The sequence below is a fragment of the Nelumbo lutea genome, chromosome 2 (genome assembly GCF_056320005.1).
Source record: "Nelumbo lutea isolate HS-2025 chromosome 2, American lotus-T2T, whole genome shotgun sequence".
Classification (NCBI taxonomy): domain Eukaryota; kingdom Viridiplantae; phylum Streptophyta; class Magnoliopsida; order Proteales; family Nelumbonaceae; genus Nelumbo; species Nelumbo lutea.
The window spans coordinates 18,436,916-18,459,438 of record NC_142685.1 but is presented as its reverse complement, the minus strand read 5'-3'; the positions used below and the strand labels follow the sequence as shown (position 1 = coordinate 18,459,438).

The following is a 22,523-nucleotide window of genomic DNA, read 5'->3' as shown; positions in this document are numbered from 1 at the left end:
ATCGGCCGATACTGACCAATAACTATTGAAATTTTGAACCTAGGATGTCCTCCAACGTGTAGGAGACTAGGAGTCGAGTATTTTCCTCATTTGGGAGGCAGCGTGAAAGGATGATATTCTCGTTGAAAACTAATGATTCTATTTAAAAGAGATGAAAGAATTTTGAACGTAAATAATAAAAAATATTTTAAAAGGCAAATTTAGATTTTAAAAATGTTGCATGCAAATTGTAAACTGAATGTAACCGTGTTTGCTTAGGATTGAGTTAGTCAGTTGTAATAAAACCTTGGAAAGCGTTTCCTAAAATATTAAAATATCTTGTTCCATTTGACCAAAATAATAATCGCGTGTGGACGAGGCTAGTGACTTCAGCGTTGTTTGGGGATTTGGGCTTAGAGCCATTCTCAGGTTTCGTCTGTTTTATCCGTTCCTTCCTAAATTTATGGCGATAGTCCACGCTTCAACAGTGGTGTACCATACTTCCACGTGTAAGACTTTCTTGTCGCCTTCAATTCAACCAATCGTGCGATCTAGATCAAAGTGAGATGTAAAGGAGAGGGTGTTCCCTGGAACACCGGAAACGAACGATTCAGAATTTACACTGCAACGTGGGAAAATGGCAGACCAGACTACCAGAGGTCCAGAACCACCCAAGGCCGTCGCTTTTAGACTTCAGACTTCCTCTCAGTTGGGTTTTAGCCGTTTTGACCTTTCCTCCCCATTATCCTATTCGAAAGTTGGACTGACGTCTCAGACTTGTATGGAGATGAACAGAAGCAGAATTTATAAATTGAACCGAATCAGGGCTTCTTCTAATAGGGTCTTAGTTTTTCGTTCTGATACCGACAACTCATTCCTCTGTCGTTCTCGCCTTCGGTTATGAAATTTGTCGAGTAGCGTTCTGGCTCTGATGATCTCTACGGTGACCAACGATACTGTTTTCGATACCAATTAATCGATTTCAGTTACTTTTATCGGAGGGTTCGGTCTTTATTTGAGAATCGTGTTCCTTGTATGTGGCTCACCAAATTCTTTTGTTTTGTCGAAGATTCTGTTAAGTGATGAGCTCACTTGCTTCACTTAATTTGGCAGCTGGAAGGTCTATAGTTGAAGAATATTGATGGGTGTTTGGGACTTCTAATTGTTAGCCATGAAACTTATATGCTTTTGTGCATTCAGATCATCTAAAAGAAAGACTCTTCACTCTCCGACACACGCAGAAGGTAAGGGCTACGACTGGCTGAACTTTGATAGATGTAGATGTAGTTAGTGTCTTGGTGAATGTTTGGTGGAGCAAGATTCAGAGAAATTGATAAACGTTTCACTACAATTAAAGGCCCAGTTTCTGTTGGCAAATGTTTCAACCAGAACTCATTCACTTCTTTATCTGGTTCATACGACGAAACCTTTCTTTACAATACACATCTTGATTTTCAGTGACCTTTTTCTGCTTGATTTTTTTTTTACCCGTGATCTTTCCCTTCGAGTTTTTTTTAGAACTTCCTGAAATGGTTTCTTAGCTATTGATATGATTTCCGTAAGATATATACCTGTTTGATCAAAATTCCACAACATGAAAACTTTGTTATGAGCATTTGACCCAATTCAGGTACTGACATGTTTGAATGTTGTTTTTATCTATTTCTGCATCATTAGAGATTTCTACCAGCAACGTACGGCTCTTTTCCTACAGCATGCTGAGATCTGCAACGAGGAACTTCCATCCATCAAACCGAATAGGTGGAGGTGGCTTTGGAGTTGTTTATAAAGTGAGTTTGTCAGAGTTCTTTTCTCATGATTCTATTATCATTTCAGCTGTTATCAAATATACCCTGTTTATTCGAAGACTTTTTTTACACGCCATGTGTCTATACACGTCTTTGGCTACTTCTGTTTTTGAAGTTAAATCAGTTGATGGGCTCTGGCTGCAGGGAGTTTTGAGAGATGATACCCAAGTTGCAGTTAAATCTCTCTCTGCTGAGTCTAAACAGGGAACGCGAGAGTTCTTGACTGAGATTGATATGATATCAAATGTCAGACATCCAAACCTTCTTCAACTCCTGGGTTGTTGTATAGAAGGAACCAACCGGATGTTGGTCTATGAGTATATGGAGAACAATAGCCTTGCAAGCGCCTTACTTGGTAACTATCGGAACATCAGCAATCTGATGTGAAAATAACTCATCTTTTAGCTATTTTAGATGTATCATTCATTGTAAATCTATGATTAATGTGTGAGATGGCCACTTAGACTCATATTTTTAGTAATAAAAAGTCAACTGAGTAGGATATGTTGATAGGCTTAACAATCTCTTATTAGGGATGCTAATCACCTCTAACCAAACCGAGCTCGAAATGGAAAATAGAGTTTGAATCAAACTCACACTCAAACAACTCCAACCTAATAGTATTTTAGTAGAACTGAGACAAGACATGCTGAATTTCGGCTTAGCGCAGCTCGACTACACCCCTATCTGTGATTTGTCTGGATTATCATGACAAGTAATATTCAATCCAACCAAAAATGACTTGGTGAAAAAGCGGCACTTGAAAAGAAGCACATTGGTCAATATCATCATTTTCTTTAATTTGTTAAATTCTTTTATATTTATATTTGTCAAAGAATTGATATAAAATTCATTATTTGGCCAAGTCACCAAAGTCAACATGTTTTTCATATTTAGAAAAAATAATTCTGAATTAAAAGCCTACCTAGTAACATAATTTCAGGTCCCAAGCACAAACATGCTGGTCTGGATTGGCCTACAAGAGCTGCTATCTGCATGGGTACAGCTCATGGTCTACTATTTCTTCATGAGGAAGCTGAACCACATGTTGTACATCGTGATATCAAGGCTAGTAACATACTTCTTGGCAGAGACTTTCATCCTAAAATTGGAGATTTTGGTTTGGCAAAACTTTTTCCAGACAATGTTACTCATCTTAGCACACAAGTTGCTGGAACAATGTAAGTGTACGGTGTACCTTTAGCTTGATTATATAGCTTCTTTATTCTGTTTCTAACTTGGCTTCGCAATCTGTTTTAGGGAATTAAGCTACAATGTGTATTCATGCAATCAATTCATTAGACCCTTACTGAAGTTTTAATTATTATTAATAAACTTGTCAGAAGATATAGTTAATTTTTATTGTAATGCAAAGGATGACCTAGCAACCAATGTTGGTAAACATGGTTGACAATTTAGCATTTGACATGCAAAGGATAGGTCCCACCATGTAGGTCCCCTATACTAGACCCCCTACACCTGTAAAAGGAAACTTTTTTGGATGATAACCACTCTATGGCTCCATTTTGAAGTATCACCAAGCTAAATTAATTTAAAGTAGACCATCGGATTTGGTTTCAGCCACCTTACTTCATACAATGTAAAGATAATCAGATTAAAAAAAAATAAGCACCATTGTTTTAAATTCTGAAAATTGGCCATTTCGGACCCTAGATCTGAAATGAGCTTTTATAGTTCTAGGTTTTTTTTTTTTTTTTTTTTGAGAAGTTCCTGTTATTTTTAGTTATTCCATGGTTTTTAAAACGTATGCTACTTTTTGTTAGTTGTCATACTATATCCAAATTTTCAGATGGGATAAGTGGCTGAAATACTGAAATTTCATAAAAACATAAAACTTCCTGAAAATTTATATACCTCAAGTTTATTCATGTTCATTTAGGTTACCATATCCAATACTGATGTTTTATGACATTATGCCAAAATTTAAGACCATGACAAACATGCAGATTATAAATACTAAAAGATCAAAGACATTATCATATTATCGTAATGCACTTCTTTTGTGTCTTACTTATTACATATTACCTTATAAGCAAGACAGAAATCAGTAGTGGTTTCTTGGTTAGATATTTGCTTGTTCTTTGAAAGGCATGTGATCCTTACACCCTGTCTTACAACAAGGCTTTTAGTAAAGATCCTTACCATATAGCCAAAATTTGTGCCCCGATGATTGTCATTTTGTGATTCAGGACCTAGGAAGAGAACAAGGAGCTCAAATTTCACTCAATCAACACTTAGCAAAACTGGCAAGATTTGCAAGTAGTATCTCATAAAGTAAAGGGCAATATAGTTATTATTTTAGAAAGTCTATTTTAATGGTAACGAAGTTGTTGGAGGGGATTTATTTACTTCAAAGCATTGGCAGGTTGCTCCATTTCGACCTGGGTAACCAGGGTTCAAACCTTGGAAACAGCCTCCCTGTATGTGCAGGGGTAAGGCTGCATACATCTGTCCCTCCCCAGACCCCATATTGGCAGGAGCCTCGTGCACTGTGATGCCCTTTATTTTAGTCATCATCATCCAAGACTTATCCCAACTATACATTTATTTTAGTGAAAATATAAATATTTGATAGGATATAGCTGATTCCAAACATTAGCTGTTAGGATCATAATTGCAAACTTCAGGATCTGAGAGCTTCAGGAATGTCTCTAATTTGTCAACGAATTTTCTTCTGAAGGAAAATTCATGTATTTGAATGTTCCTCAATAGATACCAATTGCTGTTACTACACAGATTCTAAGCGCCTACCTGTTCAAGCCAAGCATAAACTTCCCATTTTGTCATTTGCGTTACTTGGGGGGGTTTAATCATCATATGAGGGTCCCATATATAATTGATAAATTTGTTCTAAAAAGGTAATGATTATAATTCTTTTGGACTTCTTATGCACCTGTAGGTCCTCACTTATACCTCATTTCATCAGAATGATGATAATAGCGAGTGTTTGACACCATTCAGAAATGTTAATTCATTTCTAAGTGCACACTTTGTCGCACAAAATTATGTTCTTGTAATGACCAATTATCAAAAATAAAGAGAATCTTTGTAACATATTAGTATAAGATGATATACTGGCATCTAAGAGAGTTTTTTCCTTTTTCTTTTCTGCATCTTGAGTTCATTGTTAATTCATCTCCCATATTTGTGCAGGGGTTATTTGGCTCCAGAGTATGCATTGTTAGGGCAGCTAACCAAGAAGGCTGATATCTACAGTTTTGGTGTGCTTATACTTGAAATAGTCAGTGGCAGAAGTAGTTCCAAGGCAGCTTTTGGAGAGGATCTGATGGTTCTTGTGGAATGGGTATCTTTCCTATTCAGCTCATACATTGTGTTAGAGTCATGTGGTTTGTTAAAGCTTGGAGCATTTTCATTTATGGTTCTCTCTGTAAGGCTTGAATCGGTAGACTGCAAGTACTGCCTGCTAATGACATATCTACAAGGGATGTGGATTTTTTTCTCTATGGCCAGCTTACATATATGCCAATTGCGGGCACTTTTTACAGTCTGCTTGATGAATTTATTTAAATTTATAGCATTTATCACATCTCCTTATGGAGATGTATTAGTTGGTTTTCACTGACCATACATGAATAATGTCACAGACATGGAAACTGAAAGAGGAAGGTAGGCTCTTGGACATTGTTGATCCGGAACTGGTTGAATACCCAGAGGATGAGGTGGAGCGGTTCATCAAGGTTGCACTCTTTTGTACCCAAGCTTCTTCACAACAAAGGCCCTCTATAAAGCAAGTGGTGGAGATGCTTTCTAAAGATAGGAATTTCAATGTTAAAACATTAATCCAGCCAGGTGTATACAAGGGATATACAACTCGAGATTCAGGTAATGGTAGTTCAGATGGGAGTTCCTCTTCTCTACCACGGGAACGCAAAAAGTCGATGAATCCATCCATTTTTTCAACCCGTTTGTTCCATGCTCCAAGCATGACAGAAATGCAGCCTCGGTGAAACGAAGAGACCAGCATTTTTTGTGGGAGTTTGTACTTTTGGCCTGTTGGTTGCTTTCTTGGTGGAATACTGTAGAAAGTTGAAAACAAAATGTCAAAATCTTGTAAAAGTCAATAGCTGATTAGAATTGTGCAGAATGTTGAAAGGGAAGAAATCACAAGATATTTGTCCATTTGTGCATAGTTTATTAACTTCGCATTTGGAACTTGGAAGGTGTCCGGCCTGTAGTTTCCCCATATAGATCCATTCTTTTCTTTTTCCGGTCTGCATTCTGCAATGCCTGCAGTCTCAATTCCTTTGTAACATGGAACGAAACATGATATTTCCGAATTATTTGTTGTAGGTAGTAGTGCAAGTCGGGCATGTTGGGCTGGGTTTATGGTCAACCCGTGCCAGACCCTAAAATTTGGGCTTAAGGCCTGAGTCTGAGGTCAAACCAGTTCTTCTCAATCCGAACCCAGCCCATGTTGCAATTTGATGCACTCAGGTTGGGCTCAGGCCCAGGACAAGCTCAAGTTGGTCAATGAACACGCTCTAAAATTATATATACATACATATATGAAAGAACGACTTCTAGGAGGGCCAATGCTACATGTTATTCTGAAATCCTTGGCAACGAAAGTTGGATAAAAAATAAGGCAATAGACTTAAACCTCCCTTGAATTTTCACATAAATACTGAAATCTTCCCTCTCTTTACAAAATGAAATGTCATTGGACAAAAACCTCTCTCTAATTAGTAATTTATTAAGATTTGCTTACCTGTGATATTAATTTTTTTTCGAAAACCCATTTTTGCCCTTTTCATGTTGAAGCAAGAAAATATATCAAAACAATATGATTGTCTTTATTTCTAATATTTTCGATGAACGTTGAAACCATTGAAAGATTCGACGATGCAAACAAAATTTAATCTGTGAAACCTTGCAAAATTGGAATTTGGGTGTTTTTACAAATGGATCTTTAAACATGTAAAGATCAGCTTGCACAATCTAAGATTATAACATTTCATATGAACATAAGAAAACAAATATTAGATTGTTAATGCCAAACCTGTCATCTGTCAACAAAATGTGAAAATCAATTGAAAGAGCACATTTCACAATGAGTTCTACATTTTAAATCCAAATTGAGCTATATCCAAAATAAAAACCCTATTTGAGTTTGAGTTTCCATGAGCATTAATTACATATCTTTCATATTCTCAAAGAAGTGGCAGAGCCAAACTTTCCTTGCAACCCTAGATCTGAAATGTGAAAAAATAATCTAGAAAATTTCCAAGATCAAAGAAACTATGATAAACTTGTCGTAAAAGTGCTGAAAAAAAATTGAAACACATCCCAATATATACCTGAAACTAGTACAAGTAGGCGGATGGGGTTGCCCGGTTTCAATTATCATAGCTTGAAATAGGATAGAAATTTGAAGGGGCACTTTCTATTTTCTGTTTTCAAACTATTCCCCTGTTTTGAAATTTTAATGATTTAATAACTAAGATAGGGGAATTATTAGTCCATTTTAAAAAGTGATGGGAGGTTTCATTATTTAAAGAAATTTGAAGGGAGGTTTAAGTTTGTGACCTTAAAAAAATTCATACAATACTAGCCCCCAGGGGTGGCCACGAGCCAAGTTCTTCACAAGCTACTCAAGCTCAGCTCAGCTCCGTTTCAACTGAGCTTGAGCCCAATTTACAAGCTCGTTTATTAATCGAGCCAAGATCGAACCTAATAAAGCTCGGCTCGTGAGGCTCACAAGCTGAGATTGAGCCTAATAAAGCTCAGCTCGTGAGACTCACGAGCCAAGCTCGAATAATAATTATATTAAATTTTAAAAATGTTATATATATAATATTTTTTTATATATCATAATAATTAATTATTATAATTCTTAATTTTTTAAATATCAAATAAAAAATATTTTATATATAATTTTTTATTTTTATAAAACATCTTTCTCAAATCAAGCTCGAACCGAGCTGAGCTCACACTTATGAGCTTTTGACTCAATCTCAAGGTTCTAGCTCAAACTGAGCTTGAACTCTCATATTACCTTGGCGAGCCGAGCTCGAATAGCTCGCTCAATTCGAATCCCCACATTAAGGCTGCATTTGGCATTTCTTATTTTAAGGACTAATCTCCTTTGCAATTAAAAACTTAATGTTCATATGAGCATTTTAACAACAAAAAGGAGACAAGTCATTGTTGAAATAAAGAATACCAAATGCAATCTAAATCATGATCAAATCCATAAGAGCTTGTTATGTTTGGGAAGAATGCAAATAGATACAAATATGTAAAGTGCATTTTGGTCCATCTAAATGTAAAGTTGATTGTAACAAGTAGAAACCCAATTCCTGAGCCTAATGGATTCCTTTTTAACTTTGAATGCAAAGGTTTGCATCGATTTTTTTTATGTAAGCTTTGCCCTCGTTTTAAATGCAAACATGTATTGAAATCTTTGTTTTCTGTCATTATCAAGACATGCATTCTTACCAAACACTAGCAAAAGTGCAAAACTAAACCAAGTGCACATATGCACGAGAACGGCATTCACACTCTTCCCAAAGAGAGCCTTAGGTTCTCATGTTCTGCACGGCCCTTAAACCTGCCCAAATTCCTAATTGATAAATTGTTTGAGATATGCAATTCAAGAGAATATGTGCAAGAAAAACCCTTAACACCTACTGACTGACAATATACTCGCGAAGTTGCGGGGGGCAGTGATTAACTGATTACCATCAAGAAAACAAATGAATGGAACAAAACAACATGCATACTTGCATAGAACCAAAATCCCATTAAACGAAAAAAAAAAATAACGATAGACCCACCTACTTTTCTACACTATGTTCCAAGTAGACATCTGCGGCTACACCAGCGCTAGCATACTAAGAAATGAGGTACATAAACCAAATACACAAGCTCGAGACTCTTAGATGGTACTGACTTACAGCCTGGTAATTTTCAACATACAAAGGACATTGTTTAAAACCCGGAAAGTTCAGTATCAAGCAGAAGCCACAGCCTCTGGGGCAGTGGTCACAGTTGCAGCCTTAGGGGGTGCAGCAGTACCGGTCTTAGCATCTTTGGCAGGTGCTGGAGCCGGAGGTGGAGAAGGCTTCATGTGAGGAGGTGGGTTGTGCTTGAGCTTCACAAGTATCTGGCGCATTCTTGAGAGATCAGTCGGTTTACCAGGCTTTGGCCCTTGAATCACAAGGATAGAAGGTTTCTTCTCCTGATCCTTCTTCCCCCTCTTCTTCTCTATAGCCGGTACTTCGTGTGGGATGAGCTCTGCAATAGCCTTCCAGTAGTGCTTGTCTGCTTCAGCATGGAACTTTTCCTGATTGGCCAGAAATAGCTGATAAAGAAGAGCACAAGATTTAGTGAAACTGATCTCACCATGACTTGCATATCAGATATAATATTTTGAGTTTCAGGGAGTCCACCGCTCATATATAAAACATTCCATCCCTGGACCAAAAGATGCATGCTTTTAAATGTACAACTACATTAAAGAAGAAAAAAAATCAACCCCTCAATGCCTGCATGCACCTGGACTATAGAAGACTAACATTTAGCTTCCTACAACATTAATCCTTTTCTACCTATTCCTTGCCATCACCATCATATCAATTCCACTTTGATGGCATAACAGGAATATATACCTGATAATTTGAGCACCTGTTGATGTCTTGTATAGCTTGCAATCATCTTATCCTTTAAATGAATAATATCATGCAATATTTCTAATCACCTAATGCAGCCTCCATGACAGAATACTGTAACCAAGTATGTAGCTAAATGATGCAAGTGTTGACTTGTACAAGAATAATTTCATGGAACGAAGGAAAATCAAAATAATCCAATAAAACTGTAACTTGGCGAGTTCAGAAATTGCCAATAGTTGCTGGAATAAGTCAACAGCCAAATGGATACCACATAACATTGTAAGCAACAAAAAAATCAGTGACAATTTAAAAAAAATGCAATTTACTTTTACATAGGTGTGCCCAAACAGCAAGTCAATAACAATTCAATGACCCAGACGATAACATGTTGCTGCAAAGCTTCATCATCGCTTTCTGCCAGACAACCAGCAATTTCCATAAGATTAAGATTTTTTTGGGAGGGGGAAGGGATGAAGAAACAAGTGGACCAATCAGAGCCAATATTTTAGCCCTTCTTCAGAAGCACAGAATCATTTTACCCCTGATTATGACAGCTTACAGTAGTGGGCAACTCTCACAATGTGATCTGCTGGATAAACATTGAGTAACGGAGCCTCTGCTAAAAATATTACCTTGTCAAAAAGACCCTGTATTGGGCAAGAATGCTAAACATCTTTATGAAATTGATGGCTTGAAATTGATGCCTAAGCCAGATAATGATTTGCCAAATATTATTGCTAAGATGTGGTATATCTAGATTCCAAAAATAGTGTTCATACAAGGGCTTTTATCCCATTTGTAATTAGGGGCTTTTTATCGGAATCATCCCTTTTCATTTGGTTGTCGTCATTGTTGTAGTGGGGTGGTTAATGGCCTCTCAGGTTTTTGGGTAGTTCTACTGTCCGTTTGTACTCTCTCTGCTCCTTATTTGCTCTTAATTCCAGTAGGTTCATTGTTATTTGAAGTAAAGAGAGAAAAAGAAAGGAAAGACAAAAGCATGCATGCAAATCTATACATCATACCATAGCTATCCACCATAAAAGATCAAGCAAAAGGATGGAGTTACATAATCCATCCAGAAGGGGAAAATTGTAAATAACAGCACTAAACCATCCATTAGAAAATTGTAATGCAAGAGTAAAATACTATGTTACTAAAAAAGATAATACTTAGCATACGATTTACATAAAGGACAAAATTTGAGAAGAATCAATAATAACTTTCTCTTGACAGGTAACTTGTAACCATTATTAGGCAATATCTATGATGCCATGCCAGAAGAACTTTGAGCAATCAGAGCCCACCCCCCCCAGGGTTGAATTTCGATGAATACCAGCTGACTGGTTACCACATTTATGATACCAAATGAGTGAATGAGTGATTATAAATTTTTTAGACATCATGCTTTCCAAGCATCACAGTTGGATTCTTAATATTATCAAAAATAATGTTATTGAATCGGACGGGCAAGATTGTCTTTGAAAAATCTAGATATGACCAATTGATTAATCATGCTCTTTGTATATGTTTAGATAATTTTGAATGGTAATATGAAATAAAGAAAGAAATGCAACACCATTGGCCTATAGGAGATATCATGAACTCCAGTACAAAGAACAAAGGAGAAAAGGCTTAACCAAACTAGGGCAACCACAGTTAATGTTTTCCAAATCATCCCCTCTTCGATAGATCATCTAGCAGTGTATAAGCCAACCTAGGAACCTGTCTGAAAGAGCAATTCAGCCTGGAGCCACACAACTTCCTTAATTAGGTTCCTTGGACTTTGAAGATCTCCAATTCTCATCTCCAAAAGCTCCCCCAACACCTGATGGTCATTTATCCAAGGAGAAAATATCGAAGTTCATCTTGCTTGAAACCTTAGGGGAGGAGGGGAATATGCTCCTACCTTGTCAACAGTTTTTTTTTTTTATATATGTCTTGTCAACAGATATTAGTAAATAACAAAGCTCTCTTCAATACTGCTGGCTCCAACGTAAATAGGTCATTACAGTAACCAAAGCCAATCAACCCATGGATTTAGGGAATTGTCTGAATCTGACCAAATCATCTTCAAATCCAGATTCAAAAACATAGACTTGTCGTATCCACTCTCAGTCTATGCCAAGATAAATATTTTTTGTTGGTATATGCGAAGGTAAAAATTTTTCCACTTCCCATTCTATATGCTGCCTTATGGTTCTCTCAGTATCCTTCACTTCAAAAACCTAGAATGCTTCCAAAAAGGTCATCCATTTCAGAACACCCTCAATGTTCTTTTCCATTAGCTGCTTCAAAACCACTCACCTAAAGATCACAGGACATCCATCCCTTTATACAAGAGCAACGGCGCGCCCAGAAACAGCTATGAGATTTACATGCTTCATTGATTGGTTATACTTCCAACAGAAAAGCTAACTTCTGCATCTTACAAATAGATTGATGCATAAAAAATAATTAGCTATCCCTTTTCTGATGTAAAAATTAGAGATGAGATCACTAGACTTAAATCCACAAATCAGCAAGCATGATCATGAAACTTCCATCTTAATGTTTCCATTTCAGTGGCATTTGAAACTTAAATTCCTGAAGAGTTAGTTGCCTTTGCTAGAGAATCACTCTTAATTGGAAAACAAATCAACCATCAAATGGAATGACCCTCTGTATTTTTATATAAAAATTGTCATTTTTGGTGTCTGAACCCCCATCATCAATATACTACACCGTGTATTGGACAATTTCTCGCATAATTCTAGTCATTAGAACTTAAAACTTGTAAACTTGAAAAAAAAAATCCCCAAAGGGAACATGTTTTACCCAGTTTTTTAAAAACCCATAACATCATTAATTTTTATTTCAGGTTTAATTTTTTATGCTAAAATTAAGATTTGAAGAAAAAAAAATTGTTTTTAGAAGAAAAATAAAACTATGCCAAGGTGCTTTGCAAAAAGTCATCCAAAATTTAAAAAAAAAAACTAATCCAAACATCAAGTGCAAAGTTATGGTCTCTAGAAGCTTCTGCACATTATATGTATATAGTTATATACTAATATGTACAAAACATAATTATATATAATACTTTCAAAAATACATAATTTCATGGACCCTCCATACATAGAAACGTGCATAGATATCTTTAAAAAATAAGACCTAATAATTAATATAATATATAGAATGTAATCTGTGACCGGGGTGACCCATTGTCCAGGTCAAGCGGGGCAATGATTCAATGACCCAAATCAATGGGTCTCTGACCAAGTCACCAGTTTTTGACTAATTTCTGGGTTTGGGGTTAACCCGAACATGAATTGACACCAGGTGTTGGATTGAATCATTCAACATCTCGTGTCAACAACGGTTATAAAACACTGGTTTGACCATGTGACAGGTGTTAGTAAGACTACACCCTGTCAATATTATGATAAGAACTGACAATGTTCACTCTAACATGCTGAACCCATTATGCCCACTGCCTAAGCTGTCAGATCACAGATCCAAGAAAAAAAGGGAAAAAGACACCTAGGCACATAGGCAAGGCACAATTTGATACTTGAGCTCCACTTTAATCCAAACAACAATAGTTTGACAGGAGGCTTGCATAGCATGCAGTGTTTGCAACCCCTTGTTGACCCAAACAATTGGACCAGTTGACCCATCACCCGGAAAAGAACAAGTCTACGTTTATACCAAACATAGCAAGATGAAACAACCATTGATTTCACCAAAACCATCAACCCAGACGGTCAAACCAGTGAATCATTTGAACCATTAATGGGTGTGGTTTAAACCAGTCAACAGACTCAACACTCAACCATTCATATTATGATATTGTAAACATGATAAAATATATTAAAACATGTCAAATAAATTTTGAGAGAGAAAGGAACAGTGAGATAAAGTAGAGGGGAACAACAAAGAGATGAGAGAGAGAGAGAGTATGTGTGTTATGGTGGTGACTCAAGCAGCGGAAACAGCATTCCATCATCAGATTAAACAACCTTTATAATGGTCTGACTCATTCAACCTGGATGGTTGAAACTTTGATCCATCATCCAGAAATTTTTAAAACACCAGGTGTACCTAGGTGCTTTCTGGGCTGAGGCACAAAGGAACCTAGGCAATAGACATGTGCTATTATTTTTTTTAATCACTTTTATATAGTTCACTATGTATTTTATACTGTACTGTGATGGCCTACTAACTTCTAGAAAAACTTATACTAGTTTCTTTTTCTGTTTGAACTGCTGAAGTTACTAAAATGTTGAACATGCTTGATATTTATGTCTTCTATGGACTTAGATATCTTTACAAAGACAAATTTAGATCATTACCTTTCATGGATAGATTGAACTTTGACTCTTATAAAATATGGTTATGATTGTCATATGGCCGCTTATATGTGCTTTTTATTTGATATTATATTCCAGATTTATGTCTTCTTATATGTCAGGTTTTCATTTTACATTTTTTTAAATTGCACCTTACTTTGTTTAGGCACACACCTCATGTCTCGGGTATTTAAAGTCTCTTGCAATTTTTGGTGCCTCTCACTTTTAATTTTTAAAACACCGTCCCCAACTACAAATGGACTTGACCAGTAAAGTATATATATCAAGAGAAGAGGAGACATTGGAGAGTGAAAATTAAACGGGGTAAAATTGTCAATGGTTGTCCGCATGTGAGTCCAAGGCAAGTATTGCCATTATATAGTAAAAAAACTAAAAATATCCACCCATATAGCAACAAAAAAGTCACTGCGATACATAAGAAAGCCCATCAGAAGGCTACCAAACCTGCAGATAAGCAACATGATCTATAGTTACCTTCTCCTTTTCCCTATTAGTGGTTTTGTTTGTCTCGACATTAATCACTCTCCTCCTGTAGAACTCAATTTTGTATTCATCCGCCTCATCAATTATTTGGTTCAAAAGTTCTTTCTCCCTTTTCTCCTTCTCCTCCAGTCTAATTGCATTCTGCCTGTACATTGTGAAAACGATGCAGAAAATGAACTCAATGATACAGAGTGATAATAATTAACATTCATATGAAGTAAAACCAATCAAGATTTAAAAAATTCGCATTCCAGCTCAGAAAATACAAACTATTTTACTAGCTGAAAGGGTAACCACGAATCAAAGGTCAAATTGCGAAACTCAAGCGTTGCCATGTACAAATACTCTCTAAACCGAAGAAATATACAGCAGTTATCGGTAAGAAGTAGACAACAGTTTATCACCATAACAGAAGATGCATTGACAATTTAATAAACAAGATTTTGCATGTATATAGAGAAGCCTATGTTCATTCAGCGAAGGCATCATATTGCAACCAATCTGAAGTCCATCATTTCTTTCAAAATTTAAGCTCAGTTGCATAAGAAGGCAAGAGCGAGAGTGATATTAATAACACTATGTATGTCCATCATTGGCAGACAATTATTTCGATTTGAACAATGAACTGCTAAAACCCTAACTAAAGGAAATTAAATGAAAGTTGTCGAAGCTCAAAAAGTAAATGATGAAAATCTAACAGATCTACGGGATCGCTTACAGAATTCACAAAGATAACCAAATTGTGAATCGCATGAAACAATCTCAATAGGTAAAAAGTAAAGATCACGAGCACACCTTTTCCACTCTCTAAGCGCAAATCCCTCCTCCGGCTGCATCTCCGTGTGAGGGGGCAGGATCGGCCCATCCGAAGGAGCAAACCCGTCATCAAAAGCCTTTCCGTTAGACTCGGGTGAGAAAGCCGAGAATCCACCTCCTGTGCCGTAGATCGGAGATGGGGTTTCAGGGATCGGCTGTGAAGTAAAGACATCGTCGCCGGCGCCATAAGAAGGATTGTTGAAGATCGGCGACGAGTCATCGACCGATTCCTTGACGGACTCGTTGTCAGCGAAATTTGAAAACGCGTCGAAACGCTGAGAAGGGAGACGAGGGTCATAGCCTATGTAGCCATCATCGTCGAATGGGCGAGTGGAAGAGACTGGTCGTGGTTCGTCGCCGTCCTGACCGAACGCGTCGGTAAACGAAGACATGTTTGCCCTCAGACCCGAGTCGATCTCTGCGCGTTCGTTCTTCCTGGGCGCACAAATAGGCGCCTTATGCTTCTGGTAACTTTATCGATTGTTCCCGGAAATCGAGCCACTTTAAATATCTGTCTATCTGGCCTCTCCCCAGCAGTGCAACCGCCACCTTTCTTTGAGATCAAATCGCCTATAGTTCTACTCATAATACTGTGCAAATCACAACAGACCATGTAATATTGGGCCCACGATAACGATGACGTGTTATACAATAACTGGTTCTATCCAGCTATCCTCTGGTTTCCTTTCCATCCTAGGATTAACATCTGTCCCCATAGAATGCGCTTCAAAACCGTCTACATGCACATCTCAGCGTGTATTGAGAATATCTACTGTATTTGTCATTAAAAGATGTTACTAATACATGATAGAAATGTATTCTGCACATTATGTGAGGGGAAGATTTGAATACCTCGTAAGCGGAATTCGGTTTCGGTCCCTTGTAGCCTTGCATTGAGAAAATTGAGAAAATCTCCCTGCTTATGTGCTTTATTTCACGTGAGAATCCGAGGTAGTTGGAATGTTATGAGTACGGGCTCGCCGTGGTGGAACCGAATCTCTCATAAACAACGGACATTTGCCCACATTTAATTTCGTAGCCCTGGAACCAAAGTTCAAAGTATGAAAAATTACAATTGTATTGAAAAGGTAATTTTAAAATACATATTAAGATACCCTTTAGATACAAATGCATATGGAGAAAAATTAAGATATGCATAGATACATTTGGAAACACTATAAATACTTTAATAAATCATAAAAATATATCAATAACAATAAATATAAGATTTCAATAAAATCTATAATTAATATATTTTAATGGTTTTATGAAAAAAATATATTATAGTTAATTATAATTTCATTAAAAATCCTATGCCAAACTATAATTTACAAATTATAATTCTTAAGTTTTAATGTTTTATGGGATGAAAAAAAAACCCAACTCTCCTATCCAACCATGAAATGCATGGACACAACTATGTGAAAATATAATTAATAATTATTTATTATTTAAATAATTAGTATTCATTATTCATTTCCATTTTTTCCAAAAGTTGAAAAAACAAATAAGATGATATAATATATTCAAAAAATAATTATTAAAGAAATTTTCAATTTATTTGTGGATATGATAGATCATCTATAGAATTATAATATATTCAATCATTTTGACCAAATTATAAAAATATAAGTATTTATTTATTTATTTTTAAATTTTATAAATATAAAAATAAAAAATAATTATTAAAGAAGAAATTTCAATTGATCTATGGATATGATAGATCATCCCTAAAATTATAATATATTCAATTGTTATGATCAAATGACAAAATATAATTAATTATTATTTATTTTTTAATTCTAAAAATATAAAAAATAAAAAAATATATATATATATTAAAAAAAAATTCAATTGCTCTATAGATATGATAGAAAATCCATAGATCTAAAACATATTTCACCTTTATAGGCAGAGAAAAAATTACATTTTCAAAATTTTTGTTAATTTTTATTTTTCTCAAATATCTTCATAAAATTTCCATAAATTTACTAATAACACAAAAAAAAAAAAAAACTTGATTGTGAATATAAGAAATGTAGATCAACATAAAATGAAATGTTTAATAAAAAATACAAAATATTATAAAAATTTGAAAAATTTTACCTATTTTTATCATATTTTTTCAAATTTTGAAAAAACTTTAAAAAAAATAACGATTCACACTTATTTCTTGCAAATCTAACACTCTATGAATGAAATTTAGAGTTTTATAATCATTTAGGATAAAAGAAGGCTTATTTCAGAAAAAGGAAACTTGCTTTCCCCTTTAATTTTTTTAGTTTTTGGTCATACCTTTTTTTGATACATATGAAAAAAAAATGAAACGTTCAATTTACATGCATATCCCGTATTTATTTTTCAAATATACGATATGATATGCTATTATCGAGCATATCGTATCAAAATTTTAAGCCTTAACTGAAACAAGTAAATCAAAACCTTTGGTTTACTTCATGGCCCCATCTTGAATTAAACGAAATGACTTCTTGGTAACTTCACCGTACACCGTAAATCAGACTAGTAGATGTTGTGCTAAAAATGCATCGTTCACCGTAAATCAGGGTATCATATGGACCAAGTATGAGTTCACATCTTGTAGACCCTTCGTCCAGTCCATTTGCCATTGTTTTAGCGTTGAAAACAGATCGGATCAGATTCGATAAATGGTATATCCGATCTATTGGTTTGAACCCGATAAGAATACCTCTGGCTTTTAAGATTATATAATAAATAATATACTAGCAAGGGGCGCCCGCGCTAAGCACTGGCAAATAATACCGAGTAATTGGGAGAATAAAAAAAGAACAAAGATTCGAATCCAGGTCTCTACTGGAATGAACTAGTTAATCTATGAAAAATAATATTACATAACAAAGAGAAGATATGCAAATTTTATATGCTACAGAAACCACCTTACAATGTTATTAAACGTATAATTCCCAAAAGAAATATAAATTTTTTTTTATGTATCATAAGTTCATAACGGAACCTTCTTACAAAGTCATCAAACATGATATTCATCTCGTGAACCAACAAGTTGTTTGTGGAACAATGTCTTCAACATATGAAACCATCATCAATGGAGCACTTATAAAATTTTACCATAACAGAATTATATCCTACGCAATTAGAAAGAAACATCAATGATAATAAAGCCCCTATCCAATGGAGAATGTTTACTAAGCAACACACGCCAAATAAACTCTGACAATGATAATGATCTCTCATCTTGTATAAATATATATATATATATATATGGATAATTGAACATTTTCAACTCTCTGAGTGAAATATATATTGAAGGAATTGATTAAATTGAGAAAATGAAGATTGGAAAACAAATTTGCATTTCTAAATAAAGCAAAATTATACTAAGAAACCTGAAAAGGTCAAACCAAACAAAGACAAGACATGCAACAAAACTTAAGACAACTTGAACATGTAGCAAGAAAATACTTAAATAAAAATCGCAGGGGAAATCCAAGTAGAGAACCGAAACCAATTGGCAAAGCTAGATCATAAAATACCTGAAAAAACAGATTATGCATGTTCAAAAATCCAGAACAAACAAAAAAGAAATACGATGAAGAGTTGAGATCATAAAATTCCTACAAAATGGATCAAATAAAAGTAAGAAGATACCATGTGTCACAAGTTATATGCGGGGAGATTGGGGTTTGATGGTAACCTACAAAAGAAAAATAAAATAAAAATCTTAGATGATATCTCCAATGGAAAAAGAAAGAAAATAATCTATTCAAAAGAAGAGTAAATATAGACCCTTGAAGGAATCGAGGGAGATGACAATTGTACTTGAAGAAAGCTGCAAGAACAAGTTAAAGTTGATAAGTGGTTGATTATCTCAAATGGGATTGATAATTGATCCAACTATGTAAATATAAAAATTTAAATGTTTCAAATTTTTAATTAGTGTTCTTTAGTAACCAAGAATTTATTAAAATTAATAACCTCGTATTTTCCCAGTTTTTATTCACATTTTTAAAGATTTAAACAAAGCCATAATATGAATTACAAGTTTACTAAGATTTTTGCAATATCAAATATATTCCAAAAAAGAAACAATTGTGTAAAATTAATAGTCTTAGTAAAATGATAAAAATAACCAAATTGTTCTTATTTGGTTCTAATAAAAGGAAAGATAAAAGCGCTCCCATCACAAACTCCTTCAGTCATTCTCACTTCAAGTCCAACCAGCTAAGACCATAGCCTTCTTTGCCTCCCGAATTTTCATGCTCAGCTCAGTAAACCTTTGATCTTCTGGGCCGGTCCAAAAGGTCCAAAGTATTCATCGGATTTGATTGGAGTTAATCCATTTGCAATGGACTCATATTGGACCAGATTGTGTTGGACCAAATCCAATCCAATTGGCACCTTCTTTGAACTATCATATAGGTATGTGAAAGCCATGATCCACTTTGAGCATCCATATAGAACGTGAGTAGGATGGTTGCCATTTCTTTGGTCATATATATTGCTCAAATAGAAGTTGATTTTGAATAGTTCACGTGCATGTGCATCTCTGAGATTGAAATTATGTGTTTAGTTGCTTCTTTTACAAGAGAAGACAACTAATGGTACCGAGTCTGATCAATCAATCCATCATGTACGTTGATCTCTCCATCCAATTATATATTTTATGTCTAGAGTCGATGAAAATTTTAATGTTAATGATCATGTGCCAAAAGGCTCAGAACCCACAAACAGCTTATATATAGGAGTTTCAGAATTCCAACTAGCAATGCAAGATTAAATTAAATAATGAACAAGGTTTATTGAGCTTAAATATACTAACTATGGAATCATCACATACATACATATGTGATGATTGATACAAAAGCATCATACATATGTGATGATTGATAGTTGTTTTCATCCTATCAATTGAAAATTTGATACAAAAGCATGAGGCTCAACTTGTGCCTGATAAGCATAACGAACAAGAAGAGAGGTGAAAAAAAAAATCGGACTAAGCATCATACTTGCAGAGGTTCTCAAAACCCATGTACTCTTCTCAATCTTATAAATCATATTTGATATGCCAACTCCACCTGTTAAATAAAACAAAGAGCCTTTAGTACTAAAGAAGCTCAATTTTTTGGGGTGAATGTAGAGGAATAGTTTGCTTACTCTTTCAGTTAAGCTGTTTGCATTAGAGCAAAAGCAGAAATATGTGGTTGAAAAGGAGTTGAAAAATCTCCTTCACCACTCAGCTCTAAATCATAGAGAATAACATATTATTACCATTAGTCATGTTTTTATCTATCATTATAATGGATGGTAGTAATAACTTGGGAAGGGGGTAATCATTCTCATTTTCCACTGAATTGCAACATCTAAGCTGCTTTTCCACTTCTGCCTCACAATCCAAAGACAACCTTATTGCATACAAACGAATATGTTGATACTCAAAACCACTTTTTCGCAAATGATACTCACCTAGTGAGATTGCAGTGACAAAGATTGTGATGGATAGGATGAAGATGATGAGGGATGCCCCCCTAATACAATGATAAGCCTCTTCACTACATGTTGCCCTATAAAGCCAGCAACGGTAAACTGAATACTTCATCATATGTATACCCAAATACATATTTTTCTCTCTTTATTCTTGGGGTCAAGAACTATTCTCGACCTTCAAAAAGGAGCAGAACATAATCAAGAATGATAATAGAGACTACGATGGTTTTACTTACCATATGGAACTGAGAAACGCTTCAGAACGTAATATTCTACAATAGACATAGATGAAGAGAATATCATAGCAAAGGTGGTTGTGGCACTTGACACCTGCACCAAAACTCACCTAGAGAAAACAATAAAATAGTCTACTAACAAGAAAGACATGAAAAACAAAAAAAGCCCACGCTGGTCTCCCATGCTAACCCCCAACCAAAACCCCACCCATGTACAGGCGAAACGAAACTACAAAGAAGCAGAGGGAAGATGGAACTGGAATCAGTTGGTTAACAGGTGATCTAGTAGGGTTAACAGAGAGACAAATGTGGTGAAGCCGTGATGGGTAATGGAGTCGATTTGAGAAAAAAAACACGAAGGAGAAGCAAAGGCGGATGACAATGTAAAGAAACCCCATGCCTACAGAGAATCAGAGAGAGAATATGAAATTGGAATCCGGTGGTTTACAGGTGGTCTGGTAATGTTAACAGAGAGACAGAGACAGAGGTGGGACGTGACGGATATTGGAGTTGATTTGAGAAAAAACACGGAGGAGAAAGGGAGGCGGGGTGAAAATGTAGAGAAACCACATTCCTTCAATTGCTTCATGACATGTCTGAAATGATGCCTTTCCAATGTGGGTTGTGTTGGTTGGTGAGTCAGCATGTCGTCTCTCTGTGAACTGCAATCCAAACTCAAGAGTCACCCTGCCTCCATTTTATTCCACTGCTGCTTTTTCTGCGACGAAATCAAAATGCAAGCAGAACTCACTCGGCTTGGGAACCACCAACACGCTATCTCTTTCCCTCTCTTTTAATTTTACTCTCTTAATTAAACGATCCAGTAGAAAGAGACAAAGTAAACAGTTTCATCAGTGTGAGGCGTGTTGAGGAGCAAATCCGATTTCCCCATGTAAACGGTTTCGTCGACCATGCAAAGAGGCCAAACTTAGAAGCCCCATTGACAATGCCACCGTCGCTTGCTGCCACCACCACGGAGACCAAGGCGCACAAAATCATAAAAGAAAAGAGGAAAACCCATAAACAAAAATAAATAAATAAATAACATAGAAGTAGAGACAGATGAAGGGGAAAGAGTGCAAGAGAGAGGGAGGAGGGGAAAAAGAGCGAGGAAGTGAGAGAGACACAAGAGGTAGGAAGAGAGACACAAATGCATATGGACGAGATATGATAGAGATGAGAGAGAGAGGCGAAAACGTTCGCATTTAGGGTTAAGATTTACAAAAACTTATCTCATCGAAGCATAAAGTCCTAGGCGATGTTGTCAGAGAGAGACATAGGGAAATGGAGAAAAACCATACAAGAAATTATCTTGTTCAATTGCTACTGAATCGGGAAAAATAGAGAAAGGGGGGAATGAAAGGAGATGTTCACGGGAGGGTTAAGAATAAGGGAGGAAGAGAGAGAGATAGTGAGGGTGAAACGGAGACATTCACGGGATAGAGAGAGACGGAGAGAGTGGGGAGAAGGAAGACGGGACGAGTTTAGAGAGGTGGGAGACAGAGAAATACGTGTAATGCCATGCAATAAATAATTGTGGACACGTGTGTATCATGCAAGAAAGCACCCTTTTCTCCCCACAAATTTCGAAGACGACGTGTGACTCGAATTGAAATATTTATGTTTTCACACGATTGGTTTGCTCTCACATGGGACTCTCGATCTATTCATACTATACTCAAGCATACCCATTTTATAATAATATATATTGATATATTG

General features: G+C 35.7%; 2 protein-coding genes across 3 annotated transcripts; one reads left to right on the top strand and one right to left on the bottom strand.

Moving 5' to 3' along the window:
- The first annotated feature begins 540 nt into the window (after nucleotides 1–540).
- On the top strand, nucleotides 541–5,948 carry LOC148868952 (putative serine/threonine-protein kinase). The gene is made up of 7 exons (XM_088968339.1): nucleotides 541–1,012; nucleotides 1,093–1,223; nucleotides 1,657–1,769; nucleotides 1,932–2,142; nucleotides 2,731–2,968; nucleotides 4,962–5,112; nucleotides 5,414–5,948. Exons 2-7 carry the CDS (start codon nucleotides 1,151–1,153, stop codon nucleotides 5,774–5,776), a joined length of 1,149 nt encoding a protein of 382 aa, XP_088824465.1. The 5' UTR covers nucleotides 541–1,012; nucleotides 1,093–1,150; the 3' UTR covers nucleotides 5,777–5,948.
- Nucleotides 5,949–8,531: 2,583 nt separating this feature from the next.
- On the bottom strand, nucleotides 8,532–22,211 carry LOC148868951 (clathrin light chain 2-like). Of its 2 annotated transcripts, none has more exons than XM_088967366.1 (9): nucleotides 20,805–22,211; nucleotides 20,548–20,645; nucleotides 20,091–20,159; nucleotides 18,871–18,913; nucleotides 18,733–18,778; nucleotides 15,940–16,128; nucleotides 15,067–15,859; nucleotides 14,263–14,416; nucleotides 8,532–9,132 (listed from the first exon to the last, which is right to left on the bottom strand). In XM_088967366.1, the coding sequence occupies exons 7-9, from the start codon at nucleotides 15,477–15,479 to the stop codon at nucleotides 8,782–8,784; spliced, it is 918 nt and encodes a 305-aa protein (XP_088823492.1). In that variant the 5' UTR covers nucleotides 15,480–15,859; nucleotides 15,940–16,128; nucleotides 18,733–18,778; nucleotides 18,871–18,913; nucleotides 20,091–20,159; nucleotides 20,548–20,645; nucleotides 20,805–22,211; the 3' UTR covers nucleotides 8,532–8,781. The 2 variants fall into 2 exon arrangements, with proteins under 2 accessions (XP_088823492.1, XP_088823491.1); XM_088967365.1 differs by adding an exon at nucleotides 18,547–18,617 and having other exon boundaries at nucleotides 20,548–22,062.
- Nucleotides 22,212–22,523: the final 312 nt, after the last annotated feature.